The sequence below is a fragment of the Microcaecilia unicolor genome, chromosome 1 (assembly GCF_901765095.1).
Source record: "Microcaecilia unicolor chromosome 1, aMicUni1.1, whole genome shotgun sequence".
NCBI classification, from domain to species: domain Eukaryota; kingdom Metazoa; phylum Chordata; class Amphibia; order Gymnophiona; family Siphonopidae; genus Microcaecilia; species Microcaecilia unicolor.
In genome coordinates this window covers 10,296,344-10,323,378 of record NC_044031.1, presented here as the reverse complement: position 1 = coordinate 10,323,378, position 27,035 = coordinate 10,296,344, and the positions used below count along the sequence as shown (strand labels likewise).

At 48.5% G+C, this 27,035-nt stretch overlaps 1 protein-coding gene across 1 annotated transcript; it reads right to left on the bottom strand.

Annotated features, from left to right (window-relative positions):
- Positions 1–5,495: 5,495 nt before the first annotated feature.
- Positions 5,496–17,988, bottom strand: LOC115462950 (gastrula zinc finger protein XlCGF26.1-like). The gene is made up of 3 exons (XM_030193059.1): positions 17,905–17,988; positions 6,756–7,799; positions 5,496–6,587 (listed from the first exon to the last, which is right to left on the bottom strand). The coding sequence occupies exons 1-3, from the start codon at positions 17,936–17,938 to the stop codon at positions 5,989–5,991; spliced, it is 1,677 nt and encodes a 558-aa protein (XP_030048919.1). The 5' UTR covers positions 17,939–17,988; the 3' UTR covers positions 5,496–5,988.
- Positions 17,989–27,035: the final 9,047 nt, after the last annotated feature.

Below are 27,035 nucleotides of genomic sequence, written 5' to 3'. Positions count from 1 at the left end.
AGCTCCTGGGTTCGAGTAGCCGACAGGACTTACTAGATACCGGATGACATAGGGACCAGGACTGGAAACAGAAGTGCTCCTAACCCTAAACTGATCTATGTGCTCCCAAGCCCTAAACCAGCAGGAGTGTTCCTAACCGTAAACTGACAAAAGGACTTCCTAAGCCCTATACTAAACAGGAGCTCCTAATCCCTGCTCAAGAAAGGGACTTCCTCAGCCCTAGACTAACAGAGCAGGGAACTAAACACAAAGCTAACACAGGTGCTACTAAGCACCAAGCTACAAGCAGAGCTTTACACTAATAAGCTAAACACAGAACTAACCAGCTACCTAAGCACTGCTCTAGCAAGCTAGATACAACTAACAAGTTGCTTCCTAAGCACTACTCTGGCAAGCAACCAGAAGAGCTCCTAGCACTAAAAGGGAAGACAGGGGAGCCACAAGGAAAAAGCAGGGAAGCTAACACATAAGCCAAAAGTGCTTCTAAATCACCAAACACCAACAGCAAAGACTGCAATGCTCCCAATAGCACAAACACCAGAAGTACTTCTAACAGCAAACTCTGCAGTGTTCCTAACAACACCAAACCCAGGAGTACTTCTAATAGCCACAGAGCTTCCAAAGCCCTACACATAGCAATGCTTCCAAAACCAAGAGGGAAAAGCAGGGGAACCAAAGGGAAAAGCAGGAAAGCTAAACACATAGACACCAGTGCACACTGCACTAACACTAACCTGGACCTTAGCAAAAGCAAGCAGGGACCCTAGACACAATGTCAGAAGTGCACACTGCACCACCCTACCTAAAGCAACACCACTGTTGCAAAGGCTCTGAAGGAAACAACACCACTTCCTTATCAAGGCCCTCCCTGATGATGTCACACTCCCTAGACCTAGGCAAAAGCACACTGACCCAGAGAGGCCCCAACCCCACCAATGCAACACTGTGAAGCACTTGAAGCCAGTACACCAAAGAGAGGTTAGAGCAACTCAGGCAACATACCCACAGGTGCAGTGTAGTGAAACAATTAGAGCCATGCTGCTGGAAGCTGCCAGCACAGAGAGACAGAGCCAGCTCAGAAAGGACAGAGAAAAGAAACAGAAGCCAGCTAAGAAGCTGACCCCAGGAAAGAGGTAAGTTGAGAGGGGTTCAGACCCCAATCAGATAACACTGCTGCTGCTACTCCATCTCTGGTGCTCTCCACTTTTCTTTGCTGCGGACGGCCCAGCCGTATTTAGAATGTCTGCCGAGGCTTTTAAGGCACTGGGCTGAAAAAGGGGACAGTGTGGGTAGAAGGGGGAGGGAGAAGAGAGAAAGGAGATGCTGGACCGGGGGGGGGGGGGGGGGGGGGGGGGGGCACCAATTGATAAGGGGGTGCCACAGACCCTAGCACCTGGCCCTGCACAGGCCCTTTAGTCTGTGCTTCTTTTAGTGATGCACCTCGCAGGGCTGCACCTCGGCCTCGAACAGGCTTCCCCTGCTCTGATTCCTGCTTTCAGGCTGAGACTCCCCTTATCCACCTGAAGCTCTGATTCCTTCCCAGTTGCCACCTACAGAGGCAGCAGTTATTCCTTTACTTCAACCCAAGTTTATTTCTTTCACTGCAGGACCGCCCAGTGCTCCTAAGGGTCCTGGAAGGGGTACAGGAAACCAAAGACCTCATGTTCCTGACTACACTCTGTTTGATCATCTTCCAACTCCACGCCTACTACTACTACTACTTAACATTTCTAGAGCGCTACTAGGGTTATGCAGCGTTGTACAGTTTAACAAAGAAGGACAGTCCCTGCTCAAAGGAGCTTACAATCTAAAGGACGAAATGTCAAGTTGGGGCAGTCAAGATTTCCTGAATAGAGGTGTAGTGGTTAGGTGCCGAAGGCGACATTGAAGAGGTGGGCTTTGAGCAAGGATTAGAAGTTGGGCAGGGAGGGGGCCTGGCGTATGGGCTCAGGGAGTTTATTCCAAGCATGGGGTGAGGTGAGGCAGAAAGGGCAGAGCCTGGAGTTGGCGGTGAAGGAGAAGGGTACTGAGAGGAGGGATTTGTCTTGAGAGTGGAGGTTACGGGTAGGAACGTAAGGGGAGATGAGGGTAGAGAGGTAATGAGGGGCATCAGATCGAGTGCATTTATAGGTTAGTAGGAGAAGCTTGAACTGTATGTGGTACCTGATCGGAAATCAGTGAAGTGACTTGAGGAGAGGGGTGATATGAGTATATCGGTCCAGGCGGAAGATTAGGCGTGCAGCCAAGTTCTGAACGGACTGAAGGGGGGATAGATGGCTAAGTGGGAGATCAGCGAGGAGTAAGTTGCAGTAGTCAAGGCGAGAGGTAATGAGAGAGTGGACAAGTGTTCGGGTGGTATGCTCAGAGAGGAAAGGGCGAATTTTGCTGATGTTATAGAGAAAGAAGCGACAGGTCTTGGCTATCTGCTGGATATGCGCAGAGAAGGAGAGGGAGGAGTCGAAGATGACTCCGAGGTTGTGGGCAGATGAGACGGGGAGGATGAGGGTGTTATCAACAGAGATAGAGAGTGGAGGGAGAGGAGAAGTGGGTTTGGGTGGAAAGACAATAAGCTCGGTCTTAGCCATGTTCACTTTCAGGTGGCGGTTGGACATCCAGGCAGCAATGTCAGATAGGCAGGTCCGATACTTTGGCCTGGGTTTCGCAGTGATGTCAGGTGTGGAGAGGTAAAGCTGGGTGTCATCAGCATAAAGATGGTACTGGAAACCATGAGATGAGATCAGCGAGCCCAGGGAAGAGGTGTAGATTGAAAAAAGAAGGGGTCCAAGGACAGATCCTTGAGGAACTCCAACAGAGAGCGGGATAGGGGTGGAGGAAGAGCCATGAGAGTGTACTCTGAAGGTGCGGTGGGAGAGATAAGAGGAGAACCAGGAGAGGACAGAGCCCTGGAACCCAAAAGAGGACAGTGTGGCAAGAAGTAAATTGTGATTAACAGTGTCAAAAGCGGCAGATAGGTCAAGGAGGATGAGGATGGAGTAGTGACCTTTGGATTTGGCAAGGAACAGGTCATTGCAGACTTTAGATAGTGCCGTTTCTGTCGAGTGTAGGGGGCGAAAGCCGGATTGAAGCGGATCGAGGATGGCATGAGAGGAGAGAAAATCAAGGCAACGGCTGTGAATGGCGCGTTCAAGTATCTTGGAGAGGAAGGGTAGGAGGGAAATGGGGCGATAGTTGGAGGGACAGGTAGGGTAGGAGAGATGGTGTTGAGTAAGTTGGTGGGGATGGGCTCCGAGGAACAGGTGGTGCATTTCGAGGAGGAAAGAAGATGGGCGGTTTCCTCTTCGGTGATCTCAGGAAAGGAGGAGAAGGAGGCATGGGTTGGTTGGTTGAGGGAGTGGGCTATAGGGTGAAGAGGAGGAGATGGTTTGGTGGTGAATTCGAGGTTGATCTTCTGCACCTTGTCGCGGAAGTAGTCAGCCAGTGATTGAGAGAGTGAGGGGGTGGGGGTGGGAGCGGAGAGCACTTTGAGGAGGGAGTTAAGGGTGGCGAAGAGACGACGAGGGTTAGAGCTGAGGGAATTTGTCAATTGAGTGTAATAGTCCTGTTTGGCGAGGAATAGGGAGGACTGGAAGGATAGCATGAATTTGTAGTGAATGAAGTCAGTATGGGTGCGAGATTTCCTCCAGAGGTGTTCAGCCGATCGGGCGCAGGAGCAAAGGTATCGGGTGCAAGGGGTCAGCCAGGGCTGGGGATTAGTACGCCTTGTGGGACGGGAGATGGATGGTGCGAGGGTCAGTAATGAAACTGACTCCTAAGCTACAGTGTATGGACTGCAATCTCAGTCTCTTGAATTTACTCCTAACACCCACCTTACTACTTCCATTGTGCCAGACACGTATAGGCAAATTATCAAGGTGTGTTTGAACATTTCTTTCACTCAAGCCTGTGGCACCCAAAGTGATGGGAAATATTTGCATAGTTTATTGCCACATTTTCTTGGTCTCTATCTGCATTTCTTGATACTGGAGGATCTTCTTTCTCTCCATGCAATTCACAAAGTAATCGCTCAGGACTGACACCTTTATAATGAGTGTTATTCTGATGTTTCCTTTTATCACTCTGGCCAGTTTTTTTTTCCATCCAGGTTTTATTGATCAGGATGGGGATATTCCAGGTTATCATAACCTCTTTGTTTTCCCTCATTTTTTTTTTTTGAGGATCATGATCCCAATGCTTTTCCAGTACACAGTGCTGCTTCTAGACAGTTTACATAAAAAAACATTTTGAAATAAAAATACAAAATAAGCAGAGAAAAGGAAAGAAAGAAAAAAAATACTCAAGAGTTTACAGAGTTCCCGATGAATGAGATGTGCCACCTTGCTATGCCTTTCTGTACAAAACTTTTCTGCCACCAGCACTTCACAGCCAGCTATGAGTTGTCGATTGTACCATTCATGTGTCCAGGCTTGATCCACGTACAATTCCTGGAGTAACCCTTATCTTTCCCACTGTATTTGTACATTCTGAACAATCAACGACTATCTACCATTCAGAAAAATGTTGAAGACCCATCTCTTCAAGAAAGCTTACCCTAATGACCCAACTTAACTTTTTAAGCCCACCCACGATTCCTGCCCCGATGATTATTATACCTTTGACCATGTCTCACAATCTCCTTATGCTCATTCCTCAATCTCTTCCTCTCCATCCTTCCTACTCCTTACCCCTCCCAATCTCTTCTCCTTTTGCTCATCCTATCTTTGTTTACCTCTCCATGCTCAATTTACATATCCTCAAAACCCCACTTCTACTATGTTTACTACAAATTGTAAAATTCTCCTTCAAGACTTTGTAATTCTATTTACTATGTAAGCTGCATTGAACATGCTATGTGTGGGAAAGCGCGGGTCACAAATATAATTAATAATAATAATAATAAAAAGGCTTTACCACACTCAGTGTATGCACATGGTTTCACTTCTGAATGACTTCTGCACTGTGTGTACTTTAAAACTGAAACCTCTAACACAGCATTAGCGGCTGTCAGTGTAGTAATACCGACACAGCCCTATCTGTATTGCCGTGCAGCTTTGTAAACAGGGGGGTTAGTATATATATAGGATTTCTCTTACTAAGGTGCACTACTGGATTTAGTGGATGCTAAATGCTAAAACACCCCTACGAATAAAATATTTCATGTTTGTGGAGATTTATGGGTGGAATGGAAAGTATGTTTTCTATCAAAAGCTTTTACCACACTCGGTACATATATATAGTTTCACTCAGGGCAATTTCTCCAGATGAGTTAGTTTTGCACATACTATGACAGGAATGAACCTCACTCCTAGGCCAGGGTATGTGGAGTAGGATCTCAGTCCCTCAAATTTACTGCTAACGTTCACTGTAGAATTTCCATCATACCACACAGAGCTTCCCTTTGGCGTTCATAAAATGTAACATGTACAGGCAACCTATGAAGGTGTGTTTGGAAATTCTTTTCGATGAAGCCTTTAGCTCTCAACATGATGGAAAATAGATCTGGATGCTTCTGCCACATTTTCTTGTTCTCAGACTGCATTTGTTCCTGCCTCAGGATCTTCCGTCTCTCCATACGATTCACTGGGTAATTGGATTTTCTGGTGTCTTATATGTCTTCCTTACCCAGTGAAGCTTTTACCACATTCAGTACCTGTAAATCGTTTCAGTCCTGTGTGGGTTTTCTAGTGTGTGGTCAGTGTTTGCTTCCTACTAAAGCTTTTGCAACTCATAAAATAGAAATCACTTCACTCCTATGTGGATTCTCTGGTGTTTGGTAAGTGTTCCCTTCTCATTAAAACTTTTACCACACTCAGTGCATGAAAATGGTTTCACTCCTAAATGGTTGTTTTTATGTCTTCTAAGTTTTCCTTTATGAATGAAGCTTTTACCACACTCACTGCATGTAAATGGCTTTTCACTTGTGTGGATTCTCTGTTGTACAGTCAGTGTTCTCTTGTCACTAAAGCTTTAACTACACTCACTGCATGTAAATTATTTCCCTCCTAAATGGATTTTCTGGTGTACTTTGAGTGTTTCCCACCAACTGAAGCTTTTACCACACTCACTGCATATAAACGGCTTCTCTCCTGTGTGTGTTCTCTGGTGTATGGTTAGTTTTCCATTTATGCTAAAGCTTTTACCACACTGATTACATATAAATGGCTTCTCACCTGTGTGTGTCCTCTGGTGTATGATCAGTCTTTCCTTTTTACTAAAGCTTTTATCACACTCACTACATTTAAATGGCTTTTCTCCTGTGTGAATTCTCTGATGTATGGTCAGTGTTTTCTTCTCAGTAAAGCTTTTACCACACTCACTACATGTAAATGGCTTCTCGCCTGTATGGATTTTCTGGTGTGTGATCAGTGTTGTCTTTACACTAAAGCTTTTACCACACTCAGTACACATAAATGGCTTCTCTCCTGTATGGATTTTCTGGTGTTTGATCAGTGTTGCCTTTACACTAAAGCTTTTACCACATTCACTACACATAAATGGTTTCTCTCCTGTATGGAGTTTCTGGTGTTTGATCAGTGTTTCCTTTACACTAAAGCTTTTACCACACTCACTACATGTAAATGGCTTCTCTCCTGTATGTAGTCTCTGGTGTATCATCAATTTTCCCTTTGTACTAAGGATTTTACCACACTCACTACATGTAAATGGCTTCTCACCTGTGTGGATTCTCTGGTGTATGGTCAGTGTTCTCTTCTCACTAAAGCTTTTACCACACTCAGTACATGTAAATGTCTTTGCACCTGTGTGGATTCTCTGGTGTATGGTCAGTGTTCTCTTCTCACTAAAGCTTTTACCACACTCAGTACATGTAAATGTCTTTGCACCTGTGTGGATTCTCTGGTGTATGGTCAGTGTTCTCTTGTCACTAAAGCTTTTACCACACTCAGTACATGTAAATGGCTTCTCACCTGTGTGGATTCTGTGGTGTATGGTCAGTGTTCTCTTCGCAGTAAAACTTTTACCACACTCACTACAGGTAAAGGGTTTCTCACCTGTGTGTGTTCTCTGGTGTATGGTGAGTTTTCCTTTTACGCTAAAACGTTTACCACACTGACTACACATAAATGGCTTCTCTCCTGTATGGATTTTCTGGTGTCTGACCAGTGTTCCCTTTCCACTAAAGCTTTTACCACATTCACTACATGTAAATGGTTTCTCACCTGTGTGTCTTCCCTGGTGTATGGTCAGATTTCCCATTACCTTAAAGCTTTTACTACATGTAAATGGCTTCCCTCTTGTGTGGATTCTCTGGTGCTCTGTGAGATCTACCTTCTGCCTGAAACTCTTATTACACTCAGTACAAGTAAATAGTTTCATTCCTGTGCAGATTATCCAGTGTCTAATGAGTGCTCCCTTCTGATTGAAACTGTCACCACACTCAGTACATGTAAATGGTTTCAATACTGAATGAAGTCTCTTGTGCATTGTGAGGTTTTTTTCCCAACAAGCACTTATTCCACTGTCAGCAGAAGTATATAATCTCTCATTTTTCTTGATTTCCTGGTATTTTGAAAGAGTTGCCTTTATGCGAAATATTTTTTCAGATTTAGCAGAAGTGTCCAATTCCTCACCATTTTGAGCTTTTTGAAGATCTGTGACTGCTTCCTCTTGACTAAAGCTTTTTTGATGTTTGGTACTTGAAACTAATCTCTTTCCTTGGTGGAATTTTGCATTTTTTGTAAACTTTTCTTCCTTGTTGGATCTTTTCTCACATCCCCCTTCAGGCTTCTCACTGAGCTTCCAGTTATATGTCTCTGTATTACTGTTTTTAGGCTCCTCTTGTTCTAAATTAAAAAAAAAAAAAAAAGAGCATTGAGTATCATTGTAGGAAAAGTAATTTATATATATAAAACTCACCCTCAATGTTCTATTTGCACTGATGTCACTGAAGCCAGGTTCGTAAGTTCGAAGCTCTGAAGCCACACAAAATCAAAGTCTGTGGGCCCCGCCTTCGCGTCAAACGTTATGACGTTGAGGGCGGAGCACATTCTCAGCTCCAACGTTGTACTGCACTGTAGCTCTGCTCCGCCCTCGCGTCAAAACGTGATGACGTCGAGGGCGGAACACACGTTACTCTATCGGTTCCTACTGCAGGGGCATTCACATGACGTTGAAATCTTCTGTTTTGGCAGGTCAGTGGGGTGGGGGGCCTTCGGAGAGGGGGGGGAGCGCCGGCAGCGACGACATCAGTGGGGGTGGAAGGGGGTGCACTGGCAACACACACATCAGGGGGAACGGAACGGTCACGGACGCTGGGGGGTGTGCCAAAAGGGCCAGGGTCACAGCACATTCGCACGGAGGCTGCAGGGGGGCCGGCGACACACGGAGACACAAAGGGACGGAGGGGAGCCTTGCTAGCGCCCGTTTCATTGCGATTTGAAACGGGCCTTCGTTACTAGTAAAAAATAAGAGGTCCAAAATGCTGCAATCCAAATGTATCACCGGCGTAGTTCTGAGTTTGCCGTGTGCCATTTTCCACGTCAAAAATTTTTTTTCTATTTTCTAACGTGGGCCCGCGGTGTAGGTGCATTTGGCGGCAATCATACACTGACCAATTACCGTTACGTTAAAATGCTAAAGAGCGGACAGTAAGACCTCAAGCGCCACTGACATTTGTAAAATGCTTCCTTAGTAATACACAGACCCCTTTACATTCCCCTCGCTGCAGAAAATACAACATATCCATGCGGATGATTACCAGAGGTGCAGATAGAATAGATAATGTCACTCAAGTTGATATTTAAAAGCTCCTTGTTGGTCTTTCCACATCGGTATAACAGCCATCGGAGTCCTGATCCTGTCTCCAACTGCCCAGTCTGATTACAAGTGCCTGGCAGATCCCAAAAAGTAGATCTATTTCTCATGGTTCATTTTCCACATCCTCTGGTACAATGCATAGGTTAATTATGAGCTGCAGGTAAAACAACCTTTCTACGCTCTCTTAGGCTTCCGTGGTGGGCGTCATGTTGTGGTTGTCCAGGTCTTGCCTTGTCTGAGTAAACGTAATCGATGTTTTATTTATTGTACTGTGACTTTCTTCTTGATGGCTAAAACGTCTGTTCGAATTAGACGCGGCAAAATCAGGACAACCGGAATTCTCAACCTGCTGCTCTTTAATTGCAAGGAGAGTCCTCTTGCTTTTGTATTATTTGAAAAGTTAATTAACTGTTCGACCACACCTTCATTTTATAAAAGTCTGTTACATTCCCTCTGTCATCCTTTCGTCAATTACATCTAAGTGCTAACTATCTGCGTGTCTGGTACGTCAGAGATTACTTTCAACCAAAGCAGTACAAATTTCTTTACATTTATAAACTTAGATATTTCTTGATATTTGTGAAGAAACAGTGTGTTTTAAGCATGTAAAATGTATTGGATATTTTCCTGCATTCTGCACATAAAGGAAATGCCTGTAGTGAAACAAGCTTCTTTCAAACGTTGTTGTTCTGGGCTCTGATTGGTCTGGAGTTTGAAATTGCCCAGCAGTTGCTGGCTGTTGCTTCAGTTTCAGCCCGGGAGAAGAGACAGAGAAACTTCTTTGCTGAAGCCCCGTAAAACAGCTATATTTGACAACTGAAATAAACTACAAACTAGCAACACAGCTCCAAACAAAGAAATCTCTCTTTACCTCTGTAAACACAGATATCTGAAGGGAGGGATGTGGCCCGGTCCGGAGGGACTAAAGGAAAGCAAATTAGCAGATATCTCTGTTAGCAGTATATATGCTTTTCATCTGACCAACAAGGTATCATTTTGCATCAGAGACTACTGGACCCCTGACGCAGGCTTTTACGGCTGAAACACGTCACGTGTCGGGTCATTTGTGCAGTTTTAAATAAAGACCTTGTTCAGGAACAAACTCATTGTGAGAGGACCTTTATTGGATCCACTGTTTGCTTGCTTGTCTGTTCCCCTGTGGAGAGATCACCTTCTGTGGGTGTTTGCTTTGCTGAAGTGTATTTCTCCTGTTTGGCCAGCAGATGATGCATGGTTATGCTTAAAGCTGTTACAGAGGACTGACTTCTCTTTCTTTTAGTCAGCACAGATAATAGGAAGTGCCTGTAAAGATATAACCAGTTTTTATTTGAAACTTGACTATTCTGGGTTCTCATTGGCCTGGAGTTTGAAATTACCCAGCAGATGCTGGCTGTTGCTTCAGTTTCAGACCAGAAGAAGAGAGAGCTCTTTGCTTAAGTCCTGTTAAAAATAAAACCAGTTATATTTGATAACTAGTGAACAGCTCTATATGTCCTGATCTCCCTAGGTACTTTCTAGGAAGTATGTAAATGTTTAGTTAGTTTTCTAATTGATCCATTATTCAGTTACTTGTTACTGTTTACTATTTGCACTTTATTTTCCCCACAGTTCCAAGTTCTGAGAATAAACACAGTTGTTTGTTTGTTCTGCCTCTCTGGACTGATAAATAATCCTGATGTTTGTTGGGTCTCTGAGTACTTTCTGGGAACTGTGGGACCACTCAGAGTGTGGCCCCAGTAACCTAGAAATCACTGGGGATAATTTGAGAGCGGGAGACTCACTCAAAGGCGGTTGTGACCCAGTCGGTGGGAAGAGGGTGCTAGTGTAGAGCACAAGCAGCAGCTACAGGCAGACCTGAGCTGTGCTGGGGATAGACCCTCTAAATGGTCGTTGGGTAACCCCAGGCAGGTGGCTAGGCGTTTCGTGACAATACTATTTTACAGTCTACCACAAATATTCACAGATTACACACTTATCAGACAACGTAACATGATTTCTGCAACATTGCATTATGTGTGTATATACTCACTTAGGATGTTCTGGAAGAACTACTGACTGATTAAGACTGAACTCCGACATTTGGGGGGCAGACTCAGGAATAATTTCAGGAAGTATTTTTTCACAGAAAGGGTGGTAGATACGTGGAATGCCCTCCCACGGGAGGTGGTGGAGATGAAAACGGTAATGGATGGGATAAACACAAAGGAAACCTGTTAAGAAGGAATGGATCCACGGAATCTTAGTGAAGATTGGGTGACAACACCGGTAATTGGGAAGCAAAACCAGTGCTGGGCAGACTTCTACGGTCTACGCCCTGATCGTGACTGAATAGATTATGGAAAGTTCAAGAACAGTGCTGGGCAGACTTTTACGGTCTGTGCCCTGAGAAAGGCAAGGACAAATCAAACTCAGGTATAGATATAAAGTATCACATACCATGTAAAATGAGTTTATCTTGTTCGGCAGACTGGATGGACCGTACAGGTCTTTATCTGCCCTCATTTACTATGTTGCTATATTATTACCTTAGGAAGGAACTTAGGAAGTGTGAACATGAAAAACTTTGTATAAGGTGGATCTGTTACTGAAGCCCGAGGCTCATTCATTCTGTTAGATAAAGTAACTGCCTGGGAAAGAGGATCGGTACGGATCTCCCCAGCAGTAAATATTCAGGAAAATATCACTAAAGTACTATATCGTTGGTATCTTACCCCAGTACGATTACATCACATGTTCAACACAATGTCCCAGATGTGCTGGAGACGTGGAGGGGCATAATCGAACGAAAACGTCTATCTCCATGGGCGTTTATCTCCGAAAACGGGTCCGTGAAGGGGCGGACCGAACCGTATTTTGGGAAAAAATAGACATCCATGTTTTATTCGACAATTTGTGAGCTGGGCGTTTTTGTTTTTCAGTGATAATGGAAAATGAAAGCGCCCAGCTCAAAAACGAATAAATCCAAGGCATTTGTTTGTGGGAGGGGCCAGGAGTCGTAGTGCACTGGTCCCCCTCACATGCCAGGACACCAACCGGGCACCCTAGGGGGCACTTTTACAAAAACAAAAAAAAAGGTAAAAGAGCTCCCAGGTGCATAGCACCCTTCCCTTGGGTGTTGAGCCCCCCAAATCCCCCTCAAAACCCACCACCCACAAGTCTACACCATTACTATAGCCCTAAGGGGTGAAGGGGGGCACCTACATGTGGGTACAGTGGGTTTGGGGGGCGGTGTGGAGGGCTCCCATTTACCAGCACAAATGTAACAGGTGGGGGGGGATGGGCCTGGGTCTACCTGCCTGACGTCCACTGCACCCCCTAATAACTGCTCCAGTGACCTGCATACTGCTGCCAGGGAGGTGGGTATGACATTTGAGGGTGAACATAAAAAGTTGTGAAACGGCATATTTTTGTGGTGGGAGGGGGTTTGTGACCACTGGGGGAGTCAGGGGAGGTCATCCCCGACTCCCTCCAGTGGTCATCTGGTCATTTAGGGCACTTTTTGGGGCCCTATTCGTGGAAAAACAGGGTCCAGGAAAAGTGCCCTAAATTCTCGCTAAAAATGCATATTTTTTTTCCATTATCGGCGAAAGGCGCCTATCTCTGATCGGCCGATAACCACGCCCCAGTTCCGCCTTTGACACGCCCCCATCAACTTTGTCCGCATCCGCGATGGAGTGCAGTTGAAAACGTCCAAATTCGGCTTTCGATTATACCGCTTTATTCGTTTTTGTGAGATAAACGTCTATCTCCCGATTTGGGTCGCAATATAGGCGTTTTTCTTTTTCAATTATAAGCTGGATTGTGATCAAAAAGGTACTATGGGTCACCTTTGGTGGGGATGTAGAAAGGTAAAGGCATTTTGGAGGGCTATTCAGGGACGGGTACAAAATTGGGTGGGAATGGATATACCATGGGATCCTGCAGTGTATCTGTTCCATAAACACATCGTGGGACTTAAGGAAGAAGGCAGGATTTTAGCAAAGCACTGTTTTTGTGCGGGCAGATTGATAATAGCGAGAGATTGGAAACAACACAATAGTCCTTCACTGGTGAAGTGGAGAACACTGCTTGGATATATTGCAGAACAGGAGAAATTGCAAGCAAAAGAACGTAAACAATTGATTAAATAGGAACGAATTTGGGCTCCTGTGGGTATGAGAATATAAATAGGATTACTGGTGTAATTTGACTTTTGGACATGTTTGAAATATCTATAGATGAGCAATGTATAGGGGGGGTAGGGGGGGGGGGTTACCTCTTAAGTAGGTATCCTGGGGGATTTTTTTGTTTTGTTTTTGTTTTTGTAGGGGGGGGGGAATATTTTGAAAAATGTGAAGTCTAGAATTGCGACATGTTTAGCGGAGAAATAAGTATACAATATGTCTGTTTGTTGGGTATGATTAGCAACTTTATAATGCTATGGTTGTACTTTAATTCTGGTGTGTAAAATTTTCACGTATTAATAAAGACTTCTTGTAAATTAAAAAAAAAAAAGATAAAGTCAACTGCCACCAAAAGCAAGACCTTCCATGTCAGGTGCTTCAGATGACAGATATCAAGTGGCTCAAAGGAAGTTTTGGCAGCTGGGTGAAAACAACATTGAGATCTCATGTCAATGCAGGAGGCTTGATTTGTGGTTTTCAATAGAAGCAAGTATCACATTGTAAACGGGCCCGCTGCTCCAGTATGGGGGGAGGAAGCTGCCTCCCCTGAATAGCCAGAACTTCCCAAAACCGCCACCAGGAAATACTTCCAAAAACATTCCTTTATTTTCCAGATTCATAAACAAAACGTCTCTCCAGAGTAGAGACTTGCTTCTCAGGCAGGGCTGTTCTGCCTTGCTTAGTGCATCAGCCAATTACACAAAGACTTTGCCCCCCTTCCCGGAGGGGAATGCATTAGTCCTTTGGAAATCCCTGCTTTTGTGGTCTCAGTCAGTAGCAAACAAATAGTACTTGTCCCACAAGCAGGATTTCCCCTCAAGACAGTGTTAATCACCAAGCAGCCTTTACTTTCAGGAGGTTCAATACTTTTGGGACTTCCTTCCACCCAAGCTATTTCAGCCTGCTTCACTTCTTTAGGGACCTGTCTTGCCCAAGGATTTTCAGCCTGCACTGCTCCTCTCCTCCTGAACTGAACCCCTCTTCCCCATCAGGCAGCCACTACTACTACTATTACTACTATTTAGCATTTCTATAGCGCTACAAGGCATACGCAGCGCTGTACAAACATAGAAGAAAGACAGTCCCTGCTCAAAGAGCTTACAATCTAATAGACAAAAAATAAATAAAGTAAGCAAATCAAATCAATTAATGTGAACGGGAAGGAAGAGAGGAGGGTAGGTGGAGGCGAGTGGTTACAAGTGGTTACGAGTCAAAAGCAATGTTAAAGAGGTGGGCAGCCCTCCTTCATAAACAAGCCTTCCAACTTCAGAGGTTCTCACAATAATCAGGTTTCAAAACAGGGTAGTAATTCCCCCACCACTCAGGGTTTCCCCAAAAGAAAACCAGGCTTCTCTACTTAAGCAGGGTTTAGACCAAAATAAATTCCCCCAAGGTTCCAAACCTTCAGGGGCTGCCTTCCTCAGCTCTCAAGCTCCCATTCCGTTCTGCTTTCTTCCCCTGCTCAGGCTGATTAATTCCCTCTTCCATCCAATCCTCCTCCTGCTTCTCAGCCCACCCCTCCCTATTACAGGTGGGCAGCATGATATACAGATTGCTGGTCCCGGGAACTGGCTCCTTCATTCACCCTCCCTCTTGTGGTCAGAGACGGTATATAGCCAGCTTGTCTATCCCCTGGGATCTCACTGCTAGGACTGGAAATGCATTCTGGGATATGTAGTTCATGGTTCTGCTGCTTCACTCTATACATCGGGGATGTAGCCTTGTCACAACATATATTAGACAACTACAGGCTGTACAGAAACAGGTTTTTGTTTTAGATAGTAATGAAGTGAACCACACATTAAGGTTTGTCCTTATGGAGTTAGTCTTGAGAGCTCAGAGTTTTTGTATGGGACAGGACAAAAAATATAGGGCCTTGCCTTCACACAAGATTATGTTTCCAAGTTCCACGTTTAGGTTTATTTAGTAGATCATTTAAAATGGAAACCAATTGTCCTGGATTACGAAAGTGAAATATATTTGTGAGATGGAGAGATTGACAGCGATTAAACATAAAATCTTGCCAAAGTGGGAAAAAGCCTGGAAACCTTTTTTGAATGCAAGTGTTTGATGAAGGGAACAAGGCTCGGGAGGGGGTAGGATAAGGGGGGGGGATAGGGTTAATAATAAAATCAAAAATGTTTTGAAGTGTAATTTGATCTAAATTTAAGTGGACACAGAATTTCATTATCTTTTCAAGACTGTCAATGGTGAAACATTTATTGTAGCTTGTATTGATATGAGCTGAGTTGAATTGAACGTATTTTTCTTTTTGTTCTGTATTCCATACTTCAATAAAGACTTCTAAAAATTAAAAAAATAAAATAAAATGGAAACCAACTATGTGGTTGGATCTAGGGGCATAGCCAGACCTCGGCGAGAGAGGGGTCCAGAGCCCAAGGTGGTGGTGGGGGAACATTTTAGCCCACCTCCCCCAGCCGCCAGGCCGGCGCCACAAGGTACCTTTGCTGACGGGGGTCCCCAACCCCCGCCAGCCGAAGTCTTCTTCAGCGCTGGTCTCTGGCGCGTTCGTTGATCTGTGCTGTGCTGCTGTCTTCTTGAGTCCTGACGTCCTGCACGTTCCTTTAAGTGAAACTGAGCATGCTGATCTGTGTTTTCTTCCTCCTGACGAAAACACAGATCAGCGAACGTGGCGCACATGCACGTTCCTTTAAGTGAAACTGAGCATGCTCGGTTTCACTTAAAGGAACTGCGACATCAGGACTCAAGAAGACAGCAGCACAGATCAGCGAACGCACCGGAGACCGGCGCTGAAGAAGCTAGCAAAACCAGGGGCCAGGACTAAATCTGTGGGGGCCCATGCCCCCATGGCCCCACGTGGCTACGTCCCTGGTCGGATCATGAAGGAGCAAAAGGGGCACTCAGGGAGGATAAGGCCATAGCGGAGAAACTGAATGAATTCTTTGCTTCAGTCTTTACAGAAGATGTAAGAGATCTACCTATGCCAGAAATGGTTTCAAGGGTGATGATGCTGAGGAACTGAAAGAAATCTGTGGAAGATAGACAAAGCCAAATCAACAACTTAAAAGAGCGATAAATCACCTGGACCAGATGGTATACATCCTAGGATACTGAAAGAACTCAAACTAGAGAATGACGCGGGGACAAAATTTGTCCCTGTACCCGCCCCATCCCTGTGAGCTCTGCTCTGTCCCCGTGAACTCTGTCCCCCATCCCCGTGAGCTCTGTCGGATTCTATCTGCACAAGCCTCATTTTGATATTTTTTTTTTAACATTGGCAGAAGATGATTTATTTCATATCTTGATAACATGTTTTATTTTATTGATGACTAACACCAATAATTCCTTATAAGAGATGTCATTGGATTCCAAACGTTCCAAATGTACAGAAAGATTGTATACAAAAATCGTCATCAAGTTTAACCATATCAACTTTAATCCCCTTCAATCTTCCCCCCCCCAATCCCCCACCTTCCAACCTCACCCCCTTCCCTTCCCCCCTCCCTCCCAAGAACAAGCGGATCACACAAATCTTAGATTCACTACAAGTACCCTTCAAAGAAGTGAGGAATCGGAGTTCTTAGTTTCCTCACCCTATAATCGCTGCATCCTGGCACACATAAATAGAAAGATACTTTGACTGACTCACGTAGGCACCCTAAGCACTCTTCTATAAATGTGCGTATAAATATTATACGTGTAATTGCAAGGGGGCATTACACATGGTCAGAGCACGGGCGGGGCTCCCAGCTTTGTGTGTAACTTACAGTTGCAGTCATATTTAGACACCCTATACAAAATTTCTCTCTTTAAAGTATTGTAGATTAATTCCCTTGAAGACGCCGTTAAGGTGAAACGTGGCTTCATGATTGGCTTCACGTTGGGAACAACGAAGGGAAAGGGGTTTTAACATGAGACAACAGAACATAAAAGCACTGAGGTGATAAGCAATCAGCGTCAGCTCTACTGACCCGGGCACTGAGCACATCGGCCTGAAGCTAAGTACTTTAAATCCTGCTTTAAGAATAACAGCTGTTACGTTGAAAAAAAAGCGATATACGTAAAACCAAAGGCAGGAAGGCAGGCACAGTGCTGTGATGTTGGTGGGCAGTTGTGGTATAGAAGCACAATAGCAATTACTGAGCACTGCGTATACAAAACTTTTATATAAAAAAAGAAGAAACTTTTAATAATGATTTATAATGAATGTCTGGTGAGAATGGTCTATTTATAACAGAATTTCTTTAACACCAGTTGAATAAACTTGAGCCTGAAGGTAGAAGAGAGATATTTAGACACCTGCCAGGTCTATGGCTGGTCTAACTGTAACTGCCTATACATTAAGGCATGATGATATAAAGTTACGCTAGTATTTCCATAATGACACCTGGGTGCCCTCCAAACAGCTGCTGGTGTGGAGGATAACAACTCACTGGCAAACACAGATGTTTCGTACCCAATACTGTGGAAGACCCGCTCTATGAATGTTGAAAAGAGCAGGAACAAAGACTGATCCTTGTCATGATCTGGTACACTCCGCTTTAGTTAACACATGAAATCAGCAATTAATGATGATTTCTTGTATTACCTCTTATCATGTGTTGATCCTGGAGACAATTCTGCAGCTTCACAGTGTCAAAAGCTGAGGCAATGATCAATGAACACAGCACCACACTTTTGACTGGTCTCAGCAGCTACTTTAACACATCCAAGTACTGAGTATTTGTGATGCTCTGGACCTTTTTTCAGTCTTGATACAAGAACTAGAGGAAAATCTCTCTCTGATTGGAAGAGGAGGAAACTTGTAGCACACAGGAAGGTCTTAAGATAAGTGTGAGGATCAGGACTGAGGCACCCTAAGACATTCAGCAGAGCCGAGACACATTCTGATCAGACTTCAAAGTGCAGAAGGTACAGAAAATGTGACAAAGTTCTATTAAATCAGACGCTGTTCCTCTTAAGAAAATGCAGACAAAGCAATTCTTACCTAGGGAGATCAGGGTTTCATAATTCTCCTTCATCACCTCCCTGTAAAGCTCCTTCTGCCCCTCATCTAAATACTCCCACTCCTCCTGGGAGAAAGAGACAGCGATGTCCTCAAACGTCACACGCATCTGAAACACAAACCAGAAATAAACTCAGGGCCATGGAGAGGTGCTCATGACATGTTGCCTCCCTCATGCCTTTGTTCTGGGGTTGTAACTGCATACATTAAAAAAAAAATTCAGCTTTATCTACAGTATAATATGTTTTGTGTAGAATTCCTCCGGCATAAACACCCGGCTCTTCTGTGCTCCAGGACTGATTCCACCTAAGCTGTCTCCCAGCTGAGGCTTGATTCCCCCCCGCCCCCCCCCACACAGCATTCTCAGTCTCCAACTAGTACGAAACCCCTCCCTAAGAAGGATAAGCTCTTCCCCCCCCCCCCCAGCTTTATTTCTCTTTTCCCTCATTCCAGCATCCCCACCTCCTCTGCCAGATCTTTTGCCATTCCACCCAGTGCGCACACATCCCATGACTGTCTGTCAGTCTGTCCCCCCACACACACACAGTAAAGATGCCTAAAGCTCTCTCTCCTATCTACCCCATTGCATACCTGGCACTGCATCTCTTACGGCCCACCTCATGCCAGTCTCCTACCTGCTGAGCGCAAATCCCAAGGGCCATTATCCTGCCCTTCTCCGCAGCTCCAGAAAGGAAGGGGATAGGGAGAGAGGAAGGAGAAGGTAAAGAGATGTCAGGAAGCAGAAAGTGAGAGTCTGGTAAAGCAGGAAGAGAATGAGGAAGAAGAGCCTGAGGGGCTACAGCAGGGAATGGATTGAGCAGTGCCATGCTCATTTCTTCTTGTGTGTGTGTGGCATTGCCTGGCACTGCATCCCCTGCTGCCCACCTCCTGCCAGTGAGGGGAGGAGAATGAGGAAGAAGAGCCTGAGGGGCTACAGCAGGGAATGGATTGAGCAGTGCCAGGCTCATTTCTTCTTGTGTGTGTGTGGCATTGCCTGGCACTGCATCCCCTGCTGCCCACCTCCTGCCAGTGAGGGGAGGAGAATGAGGAAGAAGAGCCTGAGGGGCTACAGCAGGGAATGGATTGAGCAGTGCCAGGCTCATTTCTTCTTCTGTGTGTGTGTGGCATTGCCTGGCACTGCATCCCCTGCTGCCCACCTCCTGCCAGTGAGGGGAGGAGAATAAGGAAGAAGAGCAGCAGCTGCTGTGTGAGGGGAGGAGAATCGGGAAGAAGAGCCTGAGGGGCTACAGCAGGGAATGGATTGAGCAGTGCCAGGCTCATTTCTTCTTGTGTGTGTGTGGCATTGCCTGGCACTGCATCCCCTGCTGCCCACCTCCTGCCAGTGAGGGGAGGAGAATGAGGAAGAAGAGCCTGAGGGGCTGCAGCAGGGAATGGATTGAGCAGTGCCAGGCTCATTTCTTCTTGTGTGTGTGTGGCATTGCCTGGCACTGCATCCCCTGCTGCCCACCTCCTGCCAGTGAGGGGAGGAGAATGAGAAGAGCCTGAGGGCTACAGCAGGGAATGGATTGAGCAGTGCCAGGCTCATTTCTTCTTGTGTGTGTGTGGCATTGCCTGGCACTGCATCCCCTGCTGCCCACCTCCTGCCAGTGAGGGGAGGAGAATGAGGAAGAAGAGTCTGAGGGGCTACAGCAGGGAATGGACTGAGCAGTGCCAGGCTCATTTCCTCTTCTGTGTGTGTGGCATTGCCTGGCACTGCATCCCCTGCTGCCCACCTCCTGCCACTGAGGGGAGGAGAATCAGGAAGAAGAGCAGCAGCTGCTGTGTGAGGGGAGGAGAATGAGGAAGAAGAGCCTGAGGGGCTACAGCAGGGAATGGATTGAGCAGTGCCAGGCTCATTTCTTCTTGTGTGTGTGTGGCATTGCCTGGCACTGCATCCCCTGCTGCCCACCTCCTGCCAGTGAGGGGAGGAGAATGAGGAAGAAGAGCCTGAGGGGCTACAGCAGGGAATGGATTGAGCAGTGCCAGGCTCATTTCTTCTTGTGTGTGTGTGGCATTGCCTGGCACTGCATCCCCTGCTGCCCACCTCCTGCCAGTCTCCTACCTGCTGAGCGCAAACCCCTGCAGACATTCTCCTGTCCTGACTCCCTTCATCCCTGGGGGCAGATCTGGGAATCAGGGTCTCCTAGTGGAGAGATCATTAGGACCACCCTAGGTGGAATGTGAGAAAACAGAGGGGCGGGATCTTGTCCTCTGCCTCACGAGTCTTGTGACCAATCAATGGAAGGGGCGTGGTCTCCTTCTCATGCTGTCTCAATCTAACCTTGTTCTCAATCTACCCTTCTTGTGAGTGACATCATAGAGTCAGTTGCTAGGCTGCACATGCAGTGAGTGAGAGCAGAGAGAGGCAGCACCAACTCCCTCTTTAACTTGAGACACATCAGCTGCTGCCACCTGTGGCCGGATGTTTCACTCAGATGCTGTAGAGAAAACATAGTAACATAGTAGATGACGGTAGAAAAAGACCTGCACGGTCCATCCAGTCTGCTGAGGTGGAAGGAGGTGTTTCAGAGAGCTCTGCAGACTTCCAGTGGGAAGGGAGTGAGGCCTAGCTCCCTGCCCAAGAATGAGGAGGGCCTCTGGGGAGCGTTCCCCAGGACAGGCCCAGGCCATGGGGCCTCCTGGGCCCAGGGACCAGAGGGTCAGGAAAAGTGGTCCCCTCCCTGGCAGTGCTGCAGGGAGGAGGGAAAGGAGCCCTGTGGATAGAAGAGGGCTAGACTCCAAGAGAGGAAGCCAGACCGGTACCCCCCTCGCGGCCGCACGACATCCAGTAGGTGAGGGGGGGAGAGAGCTGGCGGAGGTAGGGTTACCGCCCTAGAGAACAGCTGGTCTGAGAAGGAAAGAGAGGTAATGGAGATCTGTCAGGAGGCCCTGCCGGAGGTGGAGGAGGAAGGCAGTGAGGACAGTGACGATCTAGAGGAGGAAGAGCTTGTGGACTACTGCCAGGATCCAGAGGACCCGGCCAGTGGCATAATTAAAAGGGTGAAGAGAATTAAAAGTTCAGAGAAGGAGGTGATGGAGCTGGGGAAGCGGGTCAAAATGGCAAAAGCCCTGAACAGGCTGGCCCCAGCAGAGCATCGCAAGACCTATATGAAAGAGGAAACCCGGCTACTTAAGCTTCTCCAGAAAAAAGAACAGCTGCTGAGGGCACTACTACTACTTAGCATTTCTATAGCGCTGCCAGGGTTACGCAGCGCTGTACAAGTTTAAACATGGGGAAGGACGGTCCCTGCTCAAGAGAGCTTACAATCTAAAGGTAACAAGCTATGTAGTCAGTATAGGTATCATGAATGGGGAAGGTGGTTAGGCGCCAAAAGCAAGGGAGAAGAGATGGGCTTTGAGTAAGGACTTGAAAATGGGCAGGGAGGGCGCATGGCGTATGGGCTCGGAAAGTCTGTTCCAGGCATAAGGTGATGCGAGGCAGAAGGGGCGGAGTCTGGAGTTAGCGGTGGTGGAGAAGGGTACAGATAGGAGTGATTTGTCCTGAGAGCGGAGGTTACGGGTGGGAACATACGGGGAGAGGAGGGTAGAGAGGTAATGGGGGGGCTGCAGATTGAGTGCACTGAGGAAAGGCCCTGGAAACCCTCTGAGATAACTCTATATCAACAGAGACAGGATGGCCTCGGGGGGACAGGTCCCGTCAGCCTCGGTACAGTGGAAGCAACAAACAGAGCAGGAAGGAATCAGCCCAGGCTTTGGACCCCAGAACATTGAAGCATCAGGGGAGCTGCCAGGAACAAGCACCCAAAATACATTAAAATTCATGCAATACCTTGCTAGTCAGTCGGGGCCTCTGCAGGCAGCTTCTGGAGTAAGCAGGACTGAAGGTGGGGCTGTGGAAGCCTCATTGAGAGCACCTGAGTGTGGGAGAGCAGAACAGGAAAAAAAACTTTAACACTAAGACTTTTCAAATTGTTGAAACAGAGGCTGGAATTTCAGGAGAAATATTTTTTTCCACAGAAGTGGGGGTGGACGTTGAAACAGATAACTTACCTGGAGAAGAGGCAAGGGGTAGGCAGAGGCAATTGCAGCCACAGGTTGTCCTGTTCCCATTGCCTGTAGCCAGGGCCGCCGAGAGGGGGGGACAGGGGGGACAAAATTCCCCGGGCCCGGGCCTCCAGGGGGGCCCGGCGCCTGAAGTCCCACCCGCCCTCCGTCATCAGGAGTGGTCGCACAGGGCCTCGCGCCTCCAGGGGCCCCGCGGCACTTCCTGTCGCTCCCTGCCACATCGTTGGCGTCGCTCAGCTTCTTTCCAAGTTCCAGCCGCCCTGCATTTAAAAAGTTGCAGCGGCGGCAAAAACGCAGGCTCGTCTCTCCTTTAAGCCCTTCCCCTTCTCTCTCAGCGTGCACTGATGTAATTTCCGGCTTCCGCGAAGGCGGCACAGTGCACGCTGAGAGAGAAGGGGAAGGGCTTAAAGGAGAGACGAGCCTGCGTTTTCGCCGCCGCTGCAACTTTTTAAATGCAGGGCGGCTGTAAGGAGAGGAGGGCTGTGGTGGAAAACTGATGGCACAGCTGGGGCTGGGAACTGAAACTCGGAGGGGGGGTGAAAAGGGGGGGTAAGTTGGGGCCTGGGGCGAGTCATTGGACATGAAGGGGAAGGGAGGACAGGGGATGGGTAGGGAGGGCAGGGGAGAGAGGATAGTTGCTATGGATGGAGGGGAGGGTAGGAGAAATGCTGGACATGGATGGAAGTGAGGGAAGACAGGAAGGAGATGCACATGGATGGAGGGGAGAGAGAGGAGAGGGCAGGGGACAGAGGAAAATCACTGGATGTGAATGAGAGGGGAGGATGGGGCAAAGGAGAATCACTGGACATAGATGGGAGGGGAGGGCAGAGGAGAATTGCTGGACATGGATGGGAGAGAGGGAAGACAGGAAGGAGATGCACATGGATGGAGGGGAGAGAGGAGAGGGCAGGGGACAGAGGAAAATCACTGGATGTGAATGAGAGGGGAGGATGGGGCAAAGGAGAATCACTGGACATAGATGGGAGGGGAGGGCAGAGGAGAATTGCTGGACATGGATGGGAGAGAGGGAAGACAGGAAGGAGATGCACATGGATGGAGGGGAGAGGAGAAATTCTGGCTACAGATGGAGGAGAGGGGAGAGTTGAAATGCTGGATATAGATGGAGGGGAGGGAAGAGAGGACATGAGACGAACATGGATGGCGGGGAGGAGAGACAGGATAAATGCTGGACATGGATGGAGGAGAGAGAAGAGAGAGGAAGGAGATGCATCCTGACGGAGATGAGGGAAAGGGAAAAGAGAAAAACTGCACATGACTGGAGAAAATAGGCAAAAGCTGGATCCACTCTATACCTCTTCCAGTCAAGTCCGCGGAGGACCCAGCTTTTACCTATGGATGTAGGGCAAGAAATGAAGAAGAAAGGAGGAAAGTAAAGAAATAAATGGAAAGGAAACTCTGAAAGTGGAGTTAAGGGAGCAGAAAGAGAGCAGCAGAATCAGAGACTGGGACCAACATGATCTGAAAAACAGTCACAAGACAACAAAGGTAGAAAAAAAATCATTTTATTTCACTTTAATGTTTGGAATATGAGAATTTACATCTGCTGTCTTATTTTGCAATGTATAGCAATGTTCTGTTTTTCTGGTATTGTGCTGCATGCAGAATCTGTATGCTAATTTGTTTTTTGTCATTTTGGGTATACTGGAGCGGGGCTGGGTGGGGTGGGTGGGCCCCAGTGAACTGGTCTGCACAGCTCCTTGCAGTTGCTAAGACTGGCCCTGTCCGTCGTTGACTGTCTGCCACTGGGCCGGGCCTCCTGCATTGAAATCACAGCGCCTCTCACCTCTTATGTGAAAGCACTGCAGGCAGCAGCAGATCGCCTCCCTTCGGGCTTCCTTCCCTCTCTGTGTCCCGCTCTCACGGAAGTTACGTCAGAAGAGAGCGGGACACAGGGAGGGAAGGAGGCCCGAAGGAGGGAGGCGATCTGCTGCTGCCTGCAGCGCTTTCACATGGAGGTGAGAGGCGCTATGATTTCAATGCAGGGGCTCGGCCCGGTGGTGGGCGGAGGGGGGGGCAGGTGGAGGGGGAGTGGCGGCGACCTCGGGGGGGGGGGGCCCGGGTATGGCCTTGTCCCGGGCCTGGCCCAGTCTATCGGCGGCCCTGCCTGTAGCAGGAGCAGAGGGCAAGGAAAAAATGCCTGCCCCAGCACAGCCTGGGAGGCCTCACCCACAAAGCTCTGAGGAGCAGGATGTTCCAGCCACAATCAGCCTGCAGCAGGGCTAAGGACTGAAAGTGGAGATGTTCCAGCAGGGAGCTGCCTCTTAAAGGAGAATGCGGGAAGAAAGGCAGGTGAAGAGGAGTGGTTTTCGATAGAGAAAGCACAGGAGGACACACAGTGTTCCCCACAAAAAGGTTCAGAATGGCAAGGCACGGCGCTGCCGGGTGGCGGGATGCCATGCCCGCCCAGCACATTGGAGCAGGAGGTGCCAGTCAATCGGGCTGGAGGAGCAGGGACGGCCGCAGAGGAGCTGCAGTGGCCGGTAGGGGAGAATGCTACAGCGCAGGAGGATTCCTCACGTTTGGGAGAGCGAGCAGTGCTAGAGTGCAGGAAGCCACGCTTACTTGGCGAAACGGCGGAGCAGGAAGTCCTGACGAAGCAGGATGCCAGAGGGGAGACCAGTTCCCAGGAAAACAGCGGGCCTGCACAGGGAAAGCTGGAGCAGCACGTTGCAAGGAGGGACCCAGCACAGAGAGCAGGTTCCGGGGGGAAGGAGGGGGGGAGGAGCGGGAGGTGTTTGCATTGCAGTGTGCGCCAGAAGGAAACTTGACTGGTACCTTTGACTTTGAAGTTGGCCAGGCTGCGGGGGTGCGGGGGGGAAGTGTTTGGGGTGGGGGGGGAGGGTTGGCTCAGTGGGGGGGGGGAGGGGGTCAGGGCATTGGGAGGGGAACAAGTATTTAGGGGAACCTGCTCTCACTGTCTCTAGCGAACGGGTTGAAGGGGACAATGGCAGGTTTTTGGCTGCAGGGGAAATGGTACAGAAGGACACTGTGAAGGCAGGGGATGTGCAAAGTCTGCTGATGGAAGGGAAGCAATGGATGTTGGGTGGGGGGGATAGGGAGGGAGGGGAGGGAGGCTGAGAGGGGGGGTGAGAGAGAGAGGGGGGTACAGCGCAGCAGGAGCAGGGGGGTCAGTGCAGGAGATGGGGGAGGGGGACGGTGGGTGGGGGGTGCTCCATCCTTTGCGGCGGTAGTAGGTGGGAGGGGCGGGCGCAGGGGGAATGGGGGGGCAGGAAGCAGTGGGGAAGGATGGGGGGGAGGGTGGGGAGGCCAGGTTCCCAAAAGAAGGAATGTGGTTCAGTTAAGGTGGGTGGGGGAGGGGGGATGCCAAGTAGGGATGAGGCCCTGAAGTTGGTCCTGGGTTTAGGATTTCTCCCAGAGGACCTCTATGCCTGTATCCATCTGGTGAATATCCCAGAATATGATGTTAGTTTTCTGACCCAGCGAGGCATGGAGGTCTTCTGGGAGAAATACGAGGGGGTAAGGGGGAAAGGGGATTGGAGAAACTTTAGGGCCGTACCGATCAGCAGACCTGACCTAGTGCAGGTAACCCTGCTGGTCCGAAACGAATCCATCTCGGGGGCGGACCTGGCCTTCTGGCTACAGCGGTACGCAGAATTGCGTACCCCCTTGTCCAAGCTCCCTGACCCCAGTAGGGTGTGGGCGGGAGGATGGGGTGTGCAGGTCAGGCTGAAGCAGGCAGGGCACGTGACCCAGCACATTCCCTCCGCGGCGTTCATTGGCAGGGATCGGATCCTCTGCTTTTATAAGGGGCAGCCGCGGCAATGTCACAAGTGCGGGTCATTCAGACATTTTAGTATGTCGTGCCCAGTACGGCAGTGTGGGAAGTGCGGGTCTAAGGAGCATCCTATGGAGTCTTGTGCATCTATCCGGTGTAATTTGTGTGGGGGTCTGGGGCATGCATTCAGAGCTTGCCCTTGGGCCTCCCATAACGGGGGAGAGGAGGACATGGGAGGGGTCGGTCCAGTTCAGAGGGAAAGGGGGGAAGGGGATGTAGGGCGAGAGCAGGTTCCCAGGGTGGGGGGGAAAGGGGCTGCGGAGAGACAGGTAGTGGGAGGTGGGGGGATTGGGGGAAGGGCAGAAGCGGCAGGAAGGGGCAGATGAGGGTTGGACGCGGGTGTCAAAAAAACAACGAAAGGGGACAGGGGTACGGGAGGAAGGGGAGGGGGGCAGGAATGGGGATAGAAGTAGAGAACAGATTTAGGGGATTGAAAGATGAGGGAGGGGGTAAGGAACTGGCAGGAGAGGAAGGAGAGGATGGGGTGAGCCGGTAGGATGGGTTGGAAAGCATGGCAGAGGCTGAAAAGGGAACGGCGGGTAAAAGGAAGAAGAAGAAGAGGGAGAAGGCTTTGAGGGACGAAGAGGAGGAAATGGTAGTGGAGGAGGTGGGGGGCGGATTGGGGGGATCTGAAGGGAGGGTGGGGGAGAAAAGGAGGGTAGGACAGGAGGCAGTGATGAAGGCAAGAGAGGGGAGGGAAGACGGATTGGAGGCAGGATTGATGGAGGGGGTCAAAGAAGGGGCAGAAGGGGTGGAAAGGGGGCATGGGGGGAGAGGGGGGAGGAGGGTCGGTGGATGACTCCCAGGGAGGGAGGGAGGTGGGCGAAGAAAAGAGGAAGAAGGCGAGGAAGAAAGTAAGAAGGGGGGGGGGCTTTTTGAGCTAGGGGTCCGGGACTGGGCGGAGGAGGAAGGGGAGGAGGAAGGAGAAGGGATCCCTGGAGGTAGTATCGAGCAGAGGGAAGGTAGCCAGGAGGGCGGGGGGTATGGAACGGCACAATGATGGCGGGACTGCTGTTAACATTTGCCACACTTAATGTGGCTAGTGTCGCCTCCCAGAGGGCGAGATGCTTGGCGTTCGATGGCCTCTCTGCTGTGGCAGCGGACTGTTTTCTTTTGCAGGAGACCAGGCTGCGAACGCTGGAGGAGGTTCGGCGGGCAAAGCAGGCCTGGAGATGGGGGCCCTCTATTTGGGGTCTGGCTGGGGAACGGTATGGGGGGATAGGCATCCTCTTCAAAACCTTTAAAGTAGAGATCCAGAGGGTGGTGGAGC